This window comes from Cyprinus carpio, chromosome B6 (assembly GCF_018340385.1).
Source record: "Cyprinus carpio isolate SPL01 chromosome B6, ASM1834038v1, whole genome shotgun sequence".
In the NCBI taxonomy this organism is placed as follows: domain Eukaryota; kingdom Metazoa; phylum Chordata; class Actinopteri; order Cypriniformes; family Cyprinidae; genus Cyprinus; species Cyprinus carpio.
In genome coordinates, this window is record NC_056602.1 from 28,684,544 (window position 1) to 28,703,674 (window position 19,131).

General features: G+C 34.8%; 1 protein-coding gene across 4 annotated transcripts in view; it reads right to left on the bottom strand.

The window, feature by feature from the left end:
* Nucleotides 1-4,397: 4,397 nt before the first annotated feature.
* Nucleotides 4,398-19,131, bottom strand: part of LOC109092064 (cadherin-22) — a 193,315-nt gene continuing 178,581 nt past the window's right edge. For all 4 annotated transcript variants that reach the window (XM_042726665.1, XM_042726668.1, XM_042726667.1 and 1 more), the window contains 2 exons: nucleotides 16,694-16,945; nucleotides 4,398-6,457 (listed from right to left, as the gene is read on the bottom strand). In XM_042726665.1, the coding sequence (XP_042582599.1) occupies nucleotides 5,946-6,457; nucleotides 16,694-16,945 (764 nt within the window). In that variant the 3' untranslated portion in view covers nucleotides 4,398-5,945. The remainder of the gene's footprint in view (nucleotides 6,458-16,693; nucleotides 16,946-19,131) is intronic.

Here is a 19,131-nt window from a genome sequence, read left to right on the forward strand (position 1 = left end):
AAAAAAAAAAACTATATATTGTTGTTTAGTTTATTTTTTTTATTTTTTATTTTTAGATTATTTAATTTTAGTTATTTTAGTGCTTCAAATTTAAATGAGAAATGTTGCCCTGGCAACAAGCTGAAGATTGCTTTTTATATTTTATTTGAGTTCATATTTATTTTCATTGCAAGCAATATTTGATTAGTTAGTTTTAGGTTTAGTAAACTATAATAACTTTTTGAGCTAATCACCTACACCAAAAAATGTCATGTGCTACAATCATTCTACTATTAGACTTACTGCACAAGAAGAACACACACACAGGCCATTCAACCCTCACTGTACTATTCCTGCCACATCTTTTACACATGTGAGTAAATTGCATTGATAATAATCAGAAATGTTTCTTGAGCAGCAAATCAGCATATTAGAATGATTTCTAAAGGCTCACGTGACACTGAAGACTGAAGTAATTATGCTGAAAATTCAGATTTGCATAACTAGAATAAATGACATTTTACAGTACATTCAAACAGAAAACAGTTATTTTAAATTGTAATAATATTTCACAATATTAAATGTAGCCCTGGTGAGCAAAAGAGACATCTTTCAAAAACATTTTAAACTTCAGGAACCTCAGAGAAGTTTAGAGGGTCTGGAATATAGTATTTTGAAATTTTAAATACCCCTTTTATTCACTATTTACTCTAAAAACACTGTATTTCCTTTGTATGCAAAAACAAAATTGTAAACATGCTTAAAAATGCTTCCTTTTGTGTTTAACACAAGACAGAAAGTCATACATGCATTATTCAGAACAACTTGGGGGCGAGTAAATTAATTTACATTTTGGGCTGAACAAACTATATGAGCTATATAACAATCACAATTATCTATTATTCTGCCAAATATAGCAGAAATGACTGCTGATGATTTATGCATCTATAGAGGTCTGTGTATATTAGTTATTTAGCACATCTTCAAGCATGGCTCATCCAATCAGATTCTAGACTCGAATCACCAGACCTGTGTTGACTGACGTGAGTGTGTAAGTTTCTTATTCAAGTCCATCAGTACACTGAGTATCCATGCAGATGGATTCCTATGTTCTATCAGAGCGACTCAACGGATATCTAAGTTGATAACTGTTCGCAAACAAATCCTGATGGAGCAAACAATCGCTGATCATTTCTCTCATGAAGAATGAACACAGAAGCCTGGTTCTCCTCCAGATCATGTTGACTTTCTCGATCTGAAACGCAGATAACTGTGTTTGTTCCACAGACAATCATTCTGGCTCTGTTTTCATTAAATGATGTTCTGCTCTGTCGCCACTTCACGTTAATATCAATATTTGTAGATGGATTCGATTTGTGTCTCAATGCACAATCGATTATAGAAATTGTTCTGGTTGATTTTATTATGGGGATCCACACTGTGGGGCTGATGCTAATCATCTCAACTCCTACCTAGTGGATATACATATTAAATACTTTATAAGTGTGTTGTTATTGTTAACTAAAACTAAAAAAATCTAAATGTTTCCATTAATTGAAATATAGTGTTGCAAAACTTTTAAGATTTTTTCTGAAAGTAACCTGGAATAAAATATAAATATTAGATAAAAAAATTAAAAATAAAAAAAAACTCTAGCAACTAACTGAAATAAAATAATTTTAAATACTGAAATGCTTAACACTGAAATAAAATAAAGCTAAAAATTACATTTAATGACAAATTATAATTTAAATGCCAAAAGCACATAACAAAATTACTAAAACAATCCTAAAAGTGAGACTGAAAACTGAAAATATAAAAATAAAATATAAAAAATATTAATAAATTCTAAAAGTACTATAAAATATTAATACAATGCAAATGCAAAACGCTGATATGAAATGCCACCCATAAAATGAAAATGAAAAATGCCCCATTAAATGACAAGTTCAGCATCAACAAACTGATATCACTACAAATAATTGCATGAAAAAGTTGAAATAAAATAAAATACTAATATTATGTGGACAAACTTAAACTTAAACAACTTAAAAATTGTTTTCATTAATTGAAATAAAGCTGAAATATAAACTTACAGTACTTAAACCTTAGCTGAAATAAACTGGAATATAACTGTTACTAAAACTAATATATATATATATATATATATATATATATATATATATATATATATATATATATATATATAATATATATATATATATAACAAACTTAAAAATGACAAAAACACATACAACATAATTATTAAAATGATCTAAGATAAAAATGAAAAATAAAAATATCAGTTAATTCAAAATATAAATAAATACTATATATATATATATATATATATATATATATATATATATATATATATATATATATATATATATAAAATAAAAAAAAATAGTATATAATACTTGATAAACTGAGTATCAATCATTAATTCACAGTATGATGCTTAGAATGTTTTCCAGGGAATGTTGACAGAGGAATGAGTCTGTGTACTTTAAATTAAAAACAAGGACAAAACATGCACAAACACACAGACACACACACACACACACACACACACACACACACACACACACACACACACACACACAGACACACACACACACACACACACACACGTTGCCTCGGAGCGATACACACTCTTGTTCTTTTGCTCGTCTGTCATTGCATTAGTCAGCGGCTGCCTCTCCGTGACATTTGCTTGATGAGGATTTCATTATGGCTGTGGGGCTTCGGCATTCCTTTAACAGCATAATGATCCTGCGTGGACGACTGTCAATGAAGATCACGGTCAAAGAATACGTCATTCCATTCTGTCATTTACCTGTTACCTTTTAATAAAACATGAGGTGATTGGATGAATCATCTACGGTATGATTCTATCTCCAGCCTGCATTAGCCTTGCACTTTTTCTACAATTGCAGGCTGTTTTGATGTCCTTCCTATCTGTGTTTGAACTATTTTGAATCTGAACGAACGCTGTGTTTTGAAAAGTCTGTCTAGACTTGCTCTGGGTGGCCGCTGACGTGTGTAGGTTTATACACTGCCATAAGAGCTCATCCATCAAACGCTGCCACGGCTGAAAGCAAAAACAAGCTCCAGTAAAATGAGAACATCTGCTGCTACATTGTGTGTTAAAGCAACATCCCTGTATTCAACATCACTGTCAACATCACCTCATCCGGGTCAAAATTCCATGCAAAATCAGAAAAAAAGCATAACAAAATGATGAAAAAGCCATAGATTAAAGCCATAATTCACCCAAAAATGAAAACTTGCTGAAAATGTGCTCACCCTCAGACCATCCAAGATGTAGACTAGTTTGTTTCTTCATCAGATTTGGAGAAATGTAGTATTACATCAGCAGTGAATGGGTGCCGTCAGAATGAGAGTCCAAACAGCTGATAAAAACATCACAATAATCCACAAGTAATCCACACCACTCCAGTCCATATGTTAATGTCTTTTGAAGCCAAAAGAAACAAATCCATCTTTAAGATGTTTTAACTAAAAAAAAAAAAAAAAAAAAAAAAAAAAAAAAAAAAAATCCATAATAAATAATAATGCGTCCTCCAGTGAAAAAGACGGTTCCTGTCGTCTCTCACATCAAAATCCACCCACCTATTTGTTTGGAGCTGTTTTTGGCTTGTAAACGGTGCTTGTCAAGATGTAGACTAGTTTGTTTCTTCATCTGCAGTGAATGGGTTGTAAACGGTGCAGATTAATCTGTGCAGATTTCTCTCCTGATTAACAATTTGATGATAAAACGTCTAAATGATGGATTTGTTTCTTACAAACACACAGCTTTTGGCTTTTCAAGATGTTAATTGATGGACTGGAGTGGTGTGGATTATTGTGATGTTTTTATCAGCTGTTTGGACTCTCATTCTGATGGCACCCATTCACTGCAGAGCATCCATTGCTGAGCAAGTGATGCAATACTACATTTCTCCAAATCTCATGAAGAAACAAAGTCATCATCTTGAATGGCCCAAAGGTGAGTACATTCAGCAAATATTCATTTTTTGTATAACTTGAAAATTTTCTCACCAAATTCTCATTATTGTAAAGCAAAAAATAAATATTTAAATTATTTATACATCACAGATATATTTCTAATGTTGCCATCAATTTATGAAAATTTTATATTACAAAGTACATTTATTATAGTGTTTTAAAAATTTATTACAGTAATGAGAATCACCACTGAGAACAATAAAAATGACAAAACAAACAAATAAAGATGCTTAACAGAGACGAGAATTTGGAACCAAAACAGGGGAAAACAACAACAAATGCTGTCTTGTTTCTCTCTTTCTTTTGATTTTGGGCTAAAATGTGACCTGGATATGTTTCCATGTGATTCATCATCCAGTACGCACTCTTTTGTGTCCCAAAAAATCACCAAAGAAAATTCTTGTAAAACCGTAAATATTTATTGATGAATTCAATTGTATTTTTAGCCATACATCTGCATTTTGGGTGGACATTTAAGGGTTGCTGGTTCAAGGAAAAACAGGACCGCTGCTCCCCGTCTCAAGTTCATCATCCTCAGCCCAACACAGAATGATCAAAAAACAATCAAATCACCAAAAGGAAAGCAATCTGGAAACAACACGCACAAATCATCAATGAACATGTATATCAGGGTTATCTAAAAAAGAATGGATAAAGAACCTGGCAGATGGTCTCGTTTGTTTCTTGTTGTGCATTGTGCCATGTTGTCTTGTCTTTCAGAACTTCCCTTGAAAACCGATTCAATGCGAACGCAACATCCACAACAAGTGATCTGGATAATTAGTTAAAAAGCAACACAACACACAAAATGTATGACAAGACAAAACCAATGCTCACAAAACCTGTCAAAGAATCACATTTCACTCCAAAACCTAAAGAACAAAACAAATATATTTTGCAGAAAGTAAATGAAGCCTATTGTTACATTATTATGACAATTAAGCACATTTTCACCAAATTCTCATTAATGCAATACAAATGACTGTGATTTACCAATATTCAACTATTATATATTCCAGATAATCTTATTGGGAATAATGAATACAAAAAGTTGCATTAAAGTAACTTTGGGAAATAAAACTTATTTGTCATAAACACAATTAAAATAGACTGCATCTTCTCCAAGCAAAATGCCATTTCTTATTTTATTCTCTTGATTTGTGGGTGAAGTGTGACCTAGACAAGTTTTTGTGAGATTCACCTCAACAGCAGTTACTTTTCTCCAGCAGAATCACTTCGTATTTTACAAAAAGAGTTTCTAAAAAATAAATACAAATATTTTCAAGACTGATTTACTGTCACTGATAGTTTGCCAACTCCTTTTAGCAATCCCACCCCAACTCAGGTTTTTTAATTTTTTTACCCACACGATATTCAGTCCTTGTCTGTCACCCTGACAAATTCTTCAGAAAATTGTCAGAATTTGTATTTCAGTCCATTGCCAGGATGAATAAATAAATAAATAGAAAGCAATAAATACATAAATATTGTTTTACTTTTTTTTTTTGTATGTTCATTTTTCTTTAAATAAATACTTTTTTTTTTTCTTTTTTTAATGTAGGTACTTAAAAACTCTTTTCACTGTATCTGTCCGGGTCCCACTGACTTGAAGTCATTTATCTCCACAGATGGGCAAAGAAATCACAAAAAGAGCAAAGAATGAGTGTTCTTCGTGGTGCATATGGCACGGCCCCGTTCCTCTTGCTCTCGCTGACAGGTGAGAAGATGTTGGAGGTTTGCCCAGCACACGACCTAGTGCTTTTCTCCTTCAATATTTGTCCTGAACTTTTCTACAAGAAGAGAAGTCACTTTACAAAGTGTAACGGGTGACATTAAAACTCTCCGGACTGACTGGGATCCAAAAAACGTCAATGCGGAACTACAGGGAGAGAAAAAAACGACTCTGGGAACGGGATGTTGATCAGAGGATGGTGCTAGGACCCTTCTTCCTCAGGCTGGGCCGGGGCGTAATATCCAGCCAGCTGCCTGAAGCGCGGCCCCCAGTCGCTGAGGTACGAGAAGTCCTGCTCCGAGGTGGTGGACAGGGTATGGATGGAGCTTAGCGAGAGAGCCGGCGAGCTGCTGCCCTCGAAAGCGTAAGTCTGGAACGAGTCGTACGGCGGCACCGATAAGTCTGCGTCCGCCTGCTCCACTTTCTTGCGTATATAGCCTTTGAAAACCGTGAAATCAGCCGGGCCGCCGTCTCCAACCACTCTGTTCTGGATCCACTGTGGGACCGGGTGCAGCTCGGGGCCCGAGTCTGAGTTTTTGACTTCGGGGAAGTCGTAGAGGCTGCGCAAGGCGCTCATGTCGTACGCCTGGGTGTCCTGCTCGCCGCCGCCCTCGTCGTTGTATTTAATGACGTTGTCCCGCATGTCCTCCTCGTCTTCGGACATGCGCTGGCCCTTCCTGTGACGCTTGAGGGTCAGGATCAGCAGCACCAGGACTAAAGGAACAACGAGAGACAAGCAAGACAACTTTATTCAGTAGGCCTGAGGTTAGAATAGACATCATGTTATGAAGAATCAAATCTTCCTTGATCTTTTGAAATGGAAAAGTTCATCGTACTCTGAAAGTCCAAAAAGACGATTGATTGCAATTGACCTTCAAAGACATTGTGAACTTTCAGACGCAGTGAAGTAATGAGGAGAGATTTAGACAGATAGGGCCAGATTTACTAAACTGGGCAAATTAGTGTTAGAGCGCAATTCCATAAAAGCACCGATGGGAGGGGTGTGATTTACTGACAATGCGCACATTTAAGAACACCGACACATCCAGATCATTTCCATAATGACCAGCGCAATCTACCAAGAGCAGCGCAAATTAGAGGCTGGTTTAAGACATGCTTTTTTTGGGTGTTAAATAAAGGCGCAAATACCAGTAGTTTGACGAATTTGATCGCGTTGCGTGATTCATTTTAATAATCTCCTCCCATAAATTTTGCGTCTGAAAGGGAATCTCCTACAAATACATATTCAATAAGGTCAGATGCTAAAAATAACTGTGTCCACACCTTTTCAGTGCAAACTCGTCACTGCGCGTCTTTAGTTAAATCCTGACAGTAATATTTTAACGCCAAAAGACAGTTTGCATCGGCGTAAGCTTTTAGTAAATCTGACCCATAATGTTTTTTTTTTTTAAACCAGTAAAACAACAATAAGAGTAAAATGTAGTAAACAACAACAATAACAATAAATAAACCTTTACTAAGTTTATACTGTATGCAGACCTCAAGTAATTTCAAATAAATTAATTTTATTCAGCATGCATTAATTTGATCAAAAGCTACAGTAAAGAAAATTATGTTACAAAAGGTTCTTTTTCAAATAAATTCTTTTCTTTTTTAAACTTTTATTCATCAAAAAATCCTGAATAAAATGTATCAAGGTTTCCACACAAATATGAAGCAGCACAAGTGTTTTCAACATTGATAATAATTAGAAATGTTTCTTGAGCAGTGAGCAGCAATATTAGAATGATTTCTGAAGATCATGTGACACTGAAGACTGGAGTAATGATGCTGAAAATACAGCTTTGATCACAGAAATAAATTACATTTTATCAGATATTCACATACAAAACAGCTCTTTTAAATTTGAATAATATTTTTACTGTATTTTAGTTCAAATAAATGCAGCCTTGGTGAGTAGAAGAGAGTTCTTCCAAAAACACTAAAAAATAAAGATACATTGTGGATTCGTGACTTTAACCTTACAATGCAAATCGAGAGCACAGCGGTGAGGAAAATAAACTAAATTAACCTTTTAATCTTAGGGGAAAATGTAATGTTAAAGGGGAGCTTTGTTAACATATGCCTCAACATCACTTTTCATGAATTATGACAAATTAATAAATTTATTTAAAATATGCAAAGCCTATGAAAGTGTCAAGCATCAGAGTTTCCTAGAAAATTACTTATTAGAAAACCAAATTGTCTCAAATAGGAAAAAGGAAAATCCATTAACCTCAAATTGACTCCTCAGTAAACAACTGAGCCGCTTCTTGTACAGCAGCAGTCGACTTTCCTCAGCGGATCACACCACAACACGAGGAGGATATTAACAAACCCAACCTGGCAAGGGGACTTATTACAAACCACATCTTAATTTCAACGAGAGACTTGTCCTTTCTGTAGCATTTCAACTACTGCATCATCAGAACAACGCTTGACAAAATAATCTCACTGCAGTTTCTATTAGAATTGACCCTTTGCTAAACCCCGCCTCTTTTGGTTACTGCTGCTTGTGTTAGAATAAACTGAATTGTGTTATTTTTGCTAAAATGTGCTTCATATCCAGTCAGTGGTAAAATAAACTCACTGCATATATACACACACTCACACTCACACACACACACACACACACACACACACACATATTGGTCAATAGCATTTTAAGGCGGAGTTAAGTGCCCTCAAACGATTGCATTATTCATTAGCATCTGAGACCAGTTATTAAATGATCTATCTGCCATCCCATTGTCTTCATCCACTAACAATATGTGATTGAGAGGAGAAGGGCAGAAAGGATTACAAATAAATGAGACGTTCACAAAGCTCTGCTGCGAGGTGCAGCACAGATATGAATGAGGAATTAAATGTGAATTGAAAAGGCAAACAATTGAGATGGATCATTTAATAAATTAATGAGTCAGAAAACAAAAGCAGCATCCCTCTCAATAAATCAATGAACCCTTAATCTCAGCTGAATTATGTTAATTATCCTCTGCGTTTGTGATTGTACAGCATCTTTCTTGCATTTCATCTGTCAGTGTTGTTTACATAAACACAGAATCGACGGCAATATTCACTGCAGCATTTACAGACTCTTTTCGGTCATAAAATGCCAACAAATTCCAATCTGGGAAACGTTGATGTATTTAATATGGATATCCGGTTAGAATAAAAGGTCTGACCTAAATCCATCCATGCATCTGTTTTAAGCCTCCTAAAACTGGAGACAAAAGCAGCAATTTAGGAATGTAGGTTATTGCACCAGGAGGTTTTGAGATTGACTGTTCAAAAGTTAGCTGCATGCACAAACCCAAGACTCAAGGTATTAAACTCCATGCATCCACACCGTTTGCACTATGGACATGATTTATACCTCAAATCAAGCTGCTACTCTTCTAAGCGATCGGATTTATGATTTTCTGGCCCAACAGACCAGAATAAAATCTAAATATCAGAATATCACAGAAAACACTGGCTATAATTACACAGAAAATTGAGAGGACACATAGCATTTGAGCATATTTAAATCGACGTAATCCAAAAGTAATCAGAAAAAAGTCAGATTACATTATATAAGTACCCTAATCTACCCAGCACTGCCTGTTGGCTACTAAAAGCCTTTTTGATTTCAACAGGTCTTTAGCGGCAACGATGCACAAATCATGATGCATAAACTCAATATATAATGTCTGCGGTGCAAAGTGATCACCTGAATATTTCATTAAGCATGTTTTCTCTAGAGGCACATGTCTGATCAAAGGCTATCCATTTTACATAATTATTAATGTAATAAGAGCGCCATTGTCTTGACTGGCGTTCTAATCTTGAGAGGGTAATGTCTGGGGTCAGGGAAGGATTTCTTTCATCTTTCCGTTTGAGGACGAATGACTGGGATGAAAGCTCTCAGACAACCGTTTATGCAATAGTAGAAAAAGAACCCAAAAGTGCTCAAAAAACCTGCATTTTAAGAAACATTGCCTCAGATTTACATTTATTTCAATACAGTCTTTAATGAGTTAGAAAAGTTCATGCTCTAATTAATCCAAGCCTTACTTTCCTAAATATATTTTGAAATATGTAAATTTTAGAACTACCCTCACTTTTTTCTTTATTAAGATGAAAAGGACTTCTCTTTCACCTTCTTTTCTGTTGTATAATGTATAAAAGCGTTAGAATTTGGCAGTAAACATTTTATTTCATATGCTCTTTGACTACTACTTGACACACATCAGCCTGAAATACTTTGTCAGTAGCTCAAGTTTGCTTAACAACTCTCCCATCAATGAATATATGCTGTATAAGAATCTAATCTAATCTTTTCTTGTCATGACCTCATGGGGTCCAAATGAGACCACTAGTGAAAATGCAATAAAATATATTAATTACAGTTTATATTATCAGAATAACTGTAGAAAATTAAATTTAAAAAAAAGTTGAATTGAAAATTTGCATACTTATATTTGTTTAGTTATCTAGAAATACTAGTGCACAAACCAAAATATATTTCACATAATTTTAAAACCTTTTTTTTCTGTCTCCAGGCTTAAATATGAATTTGAATCTCATTTTTAATGTGTTCTCAGACTTTTAAATCCCATTGTAGTTGGCCTCAAAGCTAATAGACAAATTGAAGCCACAAAAGTCACATTTTGATATCAAACTTTGTGCAGGGTTTGATCAAATCCCCATCCTTAAGCAAGAGGAATATTAATACCATTGCCTTCCTTACCAAGCACTGCAGATTCTGAGAAAACATGTGTCACTCTCCATGCGTCTGTCAGATTGCAGCCAATCACGCCCTATAACCTTCCAAAAGTAAAGCTTATGAGTTACATAAGCAAAAGATAAAGTGTATTTGAGGACAAAACTATATATTTAGAGCCCAGACTGCACTGGGAAGCTTGCTTTATGGATGGCTTTTGTGGTAGATGGGAACACATAACAGTGTATTAAAGTATGAAAGCACATTATGAAGGCTCTAGCTGTGTAGTTGAAGCTAATTTTGCTCGCTGTGGACCATCCGTCTAACGCCGAGCTTTACGAGCGGCTCCAACCATATGAAAACTGACAAAGTGGCATACAAACAAGGCAGAAAATGAACAACGTGCTCTGGCCCTTTCCGGAAATGACAAATAAATCAGACACAGCAATTTCCAATTCAGCAGCCGTAGCCCGCACCTGGAGTTTCATAACTTCGCTTTCACAGGATAAACCGGCGAGAAGTCTTTATGATTACTTACTACTGTTTATGTCTTTCAGCCAGCACTCGCTGTCAGCGTTTATCTACCCTAAACATGTTGGGAGGAGAAAAGATGGCAGGCATATTAATCTACATAACCGATTCGGGATAGGCCGTTTTGCAATTGTTTACTCACCAGCAAATGGCTAAAAACACCCGAGCAAATAATGTCGCGGATAGGAAGACGCTCTCTGGCTCTTTGATTCAGTATTTTTCCATAAGCCTCTGGGGGATAAGTCTTTGACCACGCTCTCCCTTTATGTTATTCTTCAATTCTGGCATGATCAAGGACTCTAAATGGCCACGAGCCAGGTAAAGTGAATTGAGTTACACAGACTGCATTTGCAGTGCATGATGCATACTAAATGTGCTAATTCCTGTGAAGACGGCATGAGATGCATGCATGCAGACTAGTCTTTAGACACATTAGGGGATTGCATGCATCGATTGCATAGACCAGTTTAAAATGAACAAGAATTGAATCATTAGAAGGGCTTAGTGTGTGTGATATTGGGAAAAAATTATATCTTGACATTTATTGTGACTTTTTATTTTTTTTTGATAATGATAATTAAACAATATTTTCCTGAGTGCGTTTTTGTGCTGTTAATTTGGCTGGTTTAGGCCTGTCATCATGGATAAATGAATATAACATTAAAACTGCCAGAAGTTTACGGCAAGACTGTGTCATAATGATTGATTCATTGAATCAATCATTCAAACGTTTTGTTTAAAACATTTAAAATAAAGCTAGTGACTGTGTCTTTAAGAATGGATCATTACATCATTGATTCAAATTATTAGCTCAAAACAGCTGATTCATTTAGAATGCAAGCAAGTGGCTGTCCCCAAATCACTGACTCAAATGATCTGTTTAAAATTGGTGATTCATTTAGAAACAAAGCAAGTGATGGTCTTTATTAATGAATCACTAACTCAAATGATTAGTTTAAAGTGACTGATTTAGAATATTTAGGAAAACAGCACTGTCAGTTGTATGATGTTACTTAACTCTTTCCCCGCCAGCATTTTTGAAAACAGTTGCCAGCCACCGCCAGCGATTTTGATGATTTTCACTAAAATTTGATGGTCTACAGTATATTTTGCTGTATGAATATTTGAATATGCAATACACCAAAATAAAGACCAAAGCCTCTACTTCTAATAAAAAAAAAAAAAAAAACTTTTTATTCCAGCTTTTTTTTTATCAACACTTGAATATAGGTGGGTTTCATAAAACTCTATAATTTTGAGCAAAAAGGTGAGAAAATCAAATTTTTATCTAAAACTACATCTGGATAATATTCAGTACGATTATCAAAGCATAAATCCAGTAAATCGCTTCCATCAACACCTCCAAAGCTTGCACAGACATATACAACTTCCTGGATCATCATTTTACTCCGTAACATCATGCAGTTTTCATTTATATGCTGTCTATTGCTGATGATCGCATTATGTTTAATATGCATCTGTTTACATAAGAGATCGCTAGTTTCTCCATCCTGTTTACCTGTGTTTTTGTTCGGGAGGTTTTGTACTCGTTCAGAAGATGTGTAATAGCGCCCCCGAGTGTATAACAGTGAAAACACGAAAAGCCATAAAAACTCGTCAATGGTGGGGAAAGAGTTAACTATATAAATATAAAACAAAAAACCCACACTGGGATATATTTTTTGCTTTCATAATTTGAATTACAGTGACATTCTAACTATATTCTAATAGGTTTCATCATGCAGTGAATGCTTTTGGACTTTTTTAAGACGTGTTTTTTTTTTTTTCTTTGCTTGAGTGAGTGACATATCCATGATGTCAGCTCGCAATTCATTAAAACAACAATTACGATAGTATCGCACACCCCTGCTTACGACTTCTTTTTCCCAACATCCTACATCTGGACTGAGCTGTGAATCCGGCCTCCGCTCTCAAGGTATCGGGTGAAGAAGCGCATTATGTACCTGCCCTTGTGAAACATGTTGCGACTTCTTGCCATGCAGATGTTCGGTTAAGCGGACCTGACAAGACGGCTAATTTACCCTTGGGCGGCGGGTGGCCAGGACTCCCATCATGGCAGATGGGCTGTAATTGGGACGGATGTGTGCAGATGCCTTGCTGCGCCCATATGGATTTATCACGTCACCCGCAGAATGAACTGATTGAGGGGTTGTTTGTTTGAAGCTAATTAGGCAGAGATTTGTTTTCATTCCCTCCTTATCATGCTGCAAATTGATCTAATAGGAACGGAGCGGCGTTCGAGGAAGGCGAGGGATGTCATGAGATCTGTCCACACTCAATGAAGAGGAGACATACTGGTGAAACTTTCCATTACATCAAGACTAGACCAGAAGAAGAGCAACTAGATTACAACTGAACAGAGACTTTCGAGCCATAATCCCACTATGAATTTTATCTGTTTAATTTTATGAATAAAATAAAGGAATATGGTACAACAGACTGCTAGAATATTTGGCTAGAACACAGATGTTCCATAATCTGGGTATGAATTGTATTTGTCCATCTGGGATTTGAAGGTGGCTGCAAGTGTTCTCAGTGCTCATCAATGATTATTCAGTGCTGCTAAACATTCACATGCAAACTGTGCTCTCAGACATCACAGATTTAAAACAACCAGCATTAAACTTTCAGCCATTTCTGCCTTTCAGCTTCACAGCACTGCTTCAGTTTTAATTGATGTTCATTTCAAATCCTTTGGGACAACAATTAAATTGAATTATTAATTAGATATCAATTTTGAGGTGCTTCGCACACATATTTGAGTCGCACAACACATTCAAACTAATGACTAAATGATGAGACATGTATGAAAATGTAAGTGATGTTTGTCCTTGCAAAAACTCAGTGGTGGGAGTGGATGCCAGGGAATTGCTATGTGAATGCTAGGTGGCTTTACTGTATTTACAGTATTGCATGAAAAGAGCCTCTGTGGTTTCAAAATATTGATTTCATTTAGATTAAAATAGATTGAAATAAGCTAAAATAAAATAAAGTGAAATAAAAACAAATATACACACATAATGAAAACAAATTAATAAATAAAACAAAATATATATATTTTTAAATAGATAATTAAAAAATAACTAAAAATTCAAAAGTTTAAAAGATATAAATAATATATATATATATATATATATATATATATATATATATATATATATATATATATATATATATATATATATATATATTATTTATTTATTTATTTGTATTATTGTATTCTTTTTTTTTTTTTGCATAAAACAATATAAAAGGAGTAAGGTATGGCCGTCTATGTTACTTAAAAATTGACCAATCAAAAGCCAGGACTGAAAATAATATAGAACAGAACAGCATAGAATAGAAGATGAAATTATTATGAATTATGTCTCCAAATATAACGTTTGATTACATTTAGATTAAAAAGACTAAAATAGAATAAAACAGGCAAAAATATGTGAAAACAAGCTCAAATAAAATAAAAATAACAGTCTAAAATTATATTAAAATAGAACAGTAAATAGATAGATAATAATAAAAAAATACAATTTTAAATAAAAAAGCTTAAAACATAAATTTTTTTTTTATTTTTTTTTTATAATTATACCAAAAATGTAAAAGTATAATCTGGTCTATAGGTTTGCTATATTTATATATATTACGCCTGATCACTTACAAAAGTAACATTATTTTCACACTTTTCCCCAACAAGCTTTAATACTTCAGGTTAATAGTTTTGAAAACCCCTAACCAAATATACAAGAAATAGTGATAGCAATGCTTGACTTAGCAAACACGGTTAATTAAACAGAAATGAGTTGCATGTGATGACCCGCACATGACCCATAAATGATTCACCACAGGAAAGATGAGCAGAAGCGTGCTCAGCTGACTGAGAACAATTCATGTTGCATACTTTCCCGAGAAAGAGAGAGAGAGAGAGAGAGAGAGAGAGAGAGAAAGAGAGAGAGAGAGGGACGGGATGGGACAAGCACTAAGTGGAGAAGAGAGAAATAAAGACAGATATACTGAGGCCAGGAGAAAGTCATAAAACTTTCAGAGATGACAAGAGAAGTGCAGTCCACCGCTCCGGTACATGGGAACCGGTGGATGTCTGGAAAGGCTGCTCTATTTAAAGCTCGGCACTCCACCGGGACAGCGGTGCTGATGCCGCTCTTTTTGCGAGCAAGGGCTACATCCGTTTTGAGCATCCCTTAACTCAGCCGTCCTCCACCAGAGATGCTGCATGTCATCTGCCCAGTGTGTTCGCTCTGCGTGAACAAAAGCTTTCGGAGGATGAGCAACTGCAGAGGATGCTGAATGAAATATTGATCAGCTTTTAGGTCATTCTAGTTTTTCGCCTGCTGTCGCATTTGTACCCAGGTTTTAAAGAATGATGACGAGCTATTAAAAGAGTTACAGCAGTCGTGGAGTCATATGAAACATGCTCTATATCTGCTGCTCTCCATGCATATAACTGATGAAAGCCTCTGTTAATTGCTCTGTGAATGCAGATATTAATGCACATTCTCAAGTGGACATACTTGCATCTTCGAGATCCGTCGGTCACCTGTGTTTTGTTAAAGAAGAGAGTATACAGATGAATGACCCTCGTTTTCTTTCACATCATTGACCCATAGGCACACATTCAATCACATACTTACTGTATATGAATGCCGAAGGAATCTTCTGGGTTATTTACCACTTAATATCTACAAACAGCATACCACAGATAATAAATGCATGAGTGTGCATGAATGAATGGGAAACACATTGGAAATCAATGGATAGCTATCTGACGAGAAGTGTAAATAAATATTTAGAGGCATCTACTCATTCTTTATTTTTATTTTTTTCCTCCATCGTTTTAGAATAATTTTAGAATTGTACATTTTTAGAATAATAACTGTAATTAATATTCTTATTACTTTATTTGTTATTAAGACGCCGTTATAAGTACATATGTTGATATAAAACATAATTTTGAAAAACGTTTTATTTTTTAGCTTTGGCATCACAAAAAGGAATTTTAAAATAAATACATTTTTAAATTAGTAAATTAAATTAATTATTATAATATTTAAATTATATATATATATATATATATATATAGATATATATATATATATATATATATATATAAATCAAATTAACTTATACAGTATGAGCTATAACTTTTTTATACACTTTTTATCCAAAACATACATAAATGTAATTTTATAATAAAATTTATAAAATTGCTTTACTTGTGGATGTACAAAAATTTTATTATATGTTAATAATAATGATGTAAAATTTAATCAAATTAAATTAATTAAAAAATATTAATTAAAAGGAGTTTTTAAAGATCATGAGATAAAAATGAGTAAACTATGCTTAAACATTTAGTGACTTGGGGCATGCATTTATTCATGCGGCAGATATTTTTTTATCCACTGTGAACACTGAATTCAAGCTATAAATTACATCAGTTTCTTTGTTCCCTAGAATTCAAACCCATGACCTCGGTGATGTTCAACCAGTCAAGCTACATGATGTTAGTACTCAACCCACTGTCAGATCTGTCACACTGCTTCAAAACTAGAAGCACAACACAATATTACACGCATACAGCATGAGACCGGTGCCACAGAGTCACGCAGTCAGGAATGCACTGAATTGAATAACTCATAATGCTCCTATAAGACTATAAGGTGGATAAGTGAAGGCTTTACCGATGAGGATGAGGATGCAGACCAGCAGCGCGATGAGAGCGCCGGGGCTGAGCGCGGCTGACATGACGTAGGCCGTGGCGTTGCAGGACTGAATGGCTCCGTCCGTGTCACAGCCGCACACGTGGATGGTGAGGGTCCCCGTGCTGCTGAGGGCCGGAGGGCCGCTGTCCACCACCAGGATGGGCAGCAGGTACACGTTCTGCTCCTGACGGTTGAATCCGGAGCGCTGCGTCCTGATGCCGGCTGTGTTGTCTACAGAGTCACAGAGACCAAACGTTTGAGATGCAAACTTGTATAAAGATATGCATTGATTTAGTATTACTGAAAATAAAGGAAGTGTGGCAGAGCCTTATCTGTTGTGTGTAACCTTAGTACAAATCTTAGTATAAATATTACATACAATGGTACATTTAAAAATAGCACAGTTTTGACAGCGTACTACAATGGTAGAGCAAAACGTTGAAAACTAAATATTACTTAAAAAAAGAAAGAATGAAATTAAAAAGAAACAGTAAAAAAAAATAACAATAATAATAATAATAATAATGTATTTTGTTATTTTAATTGATAATAATATACTTTTTTTTAAAAAAATACTTTTATTGAGCAAGGATGCATTAAATTAATCAAAAGTGATAGTGAAAACATTTATAATGTTACAAGAACATTCTGTTTCAGATAAATTCACCTTAAAACAAGTAAAATTATACAGGACTTTTAATTAAGACCAATTAGTCAACTTATCATTCAAACAACCCACAAACTTGAAAACAAATAAAGTAAAAAAGTAAATAAGAAAAAAACAAACAAACAAGATAATAATAATTAAATAATAATAATAATTAAAAACGAAATTAAAGTGACACTATACAAAAGCAATATAATTTGTATTTATAATATGTAATAAAATAAAAATTAACATATAATTAACAAATAATAACATTTAATAATTAAAATAATAACATTTAATAGACATTTACATTGTTACAAGAACATTCTATTTCAGATAAATGAACCTAAAAGCAGCCTAATTATACAAGATCTTTAATTAAGACCAATTAGTCAACTAGTCATTCATAAAACCCACCAACTTTCAGCCTTGGTGAGAGTAAGAGACTTTTTTCAACAAGATTTTACTAGTCACTGTAAAAAAGCCATACTTACACACACACACACACGCACGCACGCACGCACACACACACACACACACACACACACACACACACACACACACACACACACACACACACACACACACACACACACACAAAACACCCAATCGCTTTCCTAATAGAAGAAACAACCACAACCTGAACACACTGCAGGCTGTAAGTGAGAAACAAAGCAGGTGTGAAGTTCCCAGAACTGAAGCGGCAGATGTATGAATGCGACAAACACAGACAAACAGCAAAATACTATGAAAAACTCCAGCAACAGCTCAACTAATGGACTTGCATACAGGCACAGGAGCCATCCGTCATGAAGAACGTACATCACCGTCAGCTCCAGCGCTAGAGCAAGACTCACTGATAAATACATCCGGCACAGACACCAGGAGTTTCTGCTGAGTAAAAGCAGGAGGTCACTGTGACTCGACTGGGCCTGTAAATCTTCTCTCCTTCTCATAAATACAGCACACATCATCAACGAAGGCAACAAATCCCTTTCTGAAGTCTAAAACATCAGGAACGGAGACATTACCATTCACTCATCTCCCTGCGATGAGCTCAAGTAAATACTGAGATGCGTCATTGATCGGGTCGAGAAACCAATCATTTATTAAAGAGCGCAGAGCCGTGACCTTTCGATATTCATCTAGTTGGGCCACGTCTTTCTGGCAAACACCTAATTGACAAAAAGAGGACGCAGAAGGAAAGCACTGATTGAGTTCAGCACCTCGAATCAGCGCTCAGATTAGCTTCATAACTGATTTAGAGTCATCAGATTTAGTGCTTACATTTATTAGGGATCCCACACTTTTGGCCGATGAATTACTGTGACCTTTCCAGTCGTTAGATACGGATTCTTAAAAATGATTCAAACGCAGACCAATTCGCTAATGAATCATTCAGAACAGACTCAATCAACTCGCAGTGACTCGCAAATCGGACATCACTGCACACAAGAACAATAATTAGCTATTAAATATTGTAGAAAAGAGCATAAAATGTATATTCACTATCTGAATTTCATTTAAAAAAATAAAAAAATAAAATAGTAAACACCATTTTAAAATTCAGGGATATTTTCCACGACAGTCAAAAGCTTGGTTTAAACGGTTTGGAAAAACTCTACAAATGCATATACATATAATAAAACAAGAAAATAATAAATAAAATAACGTGTAAATTATATATGAAAATAATACGTTATAAAAATAATAATATTATTTTTTAAAATACATGTTCAAAAATAGTCTCTGAGTTGAGCTGCCAGTA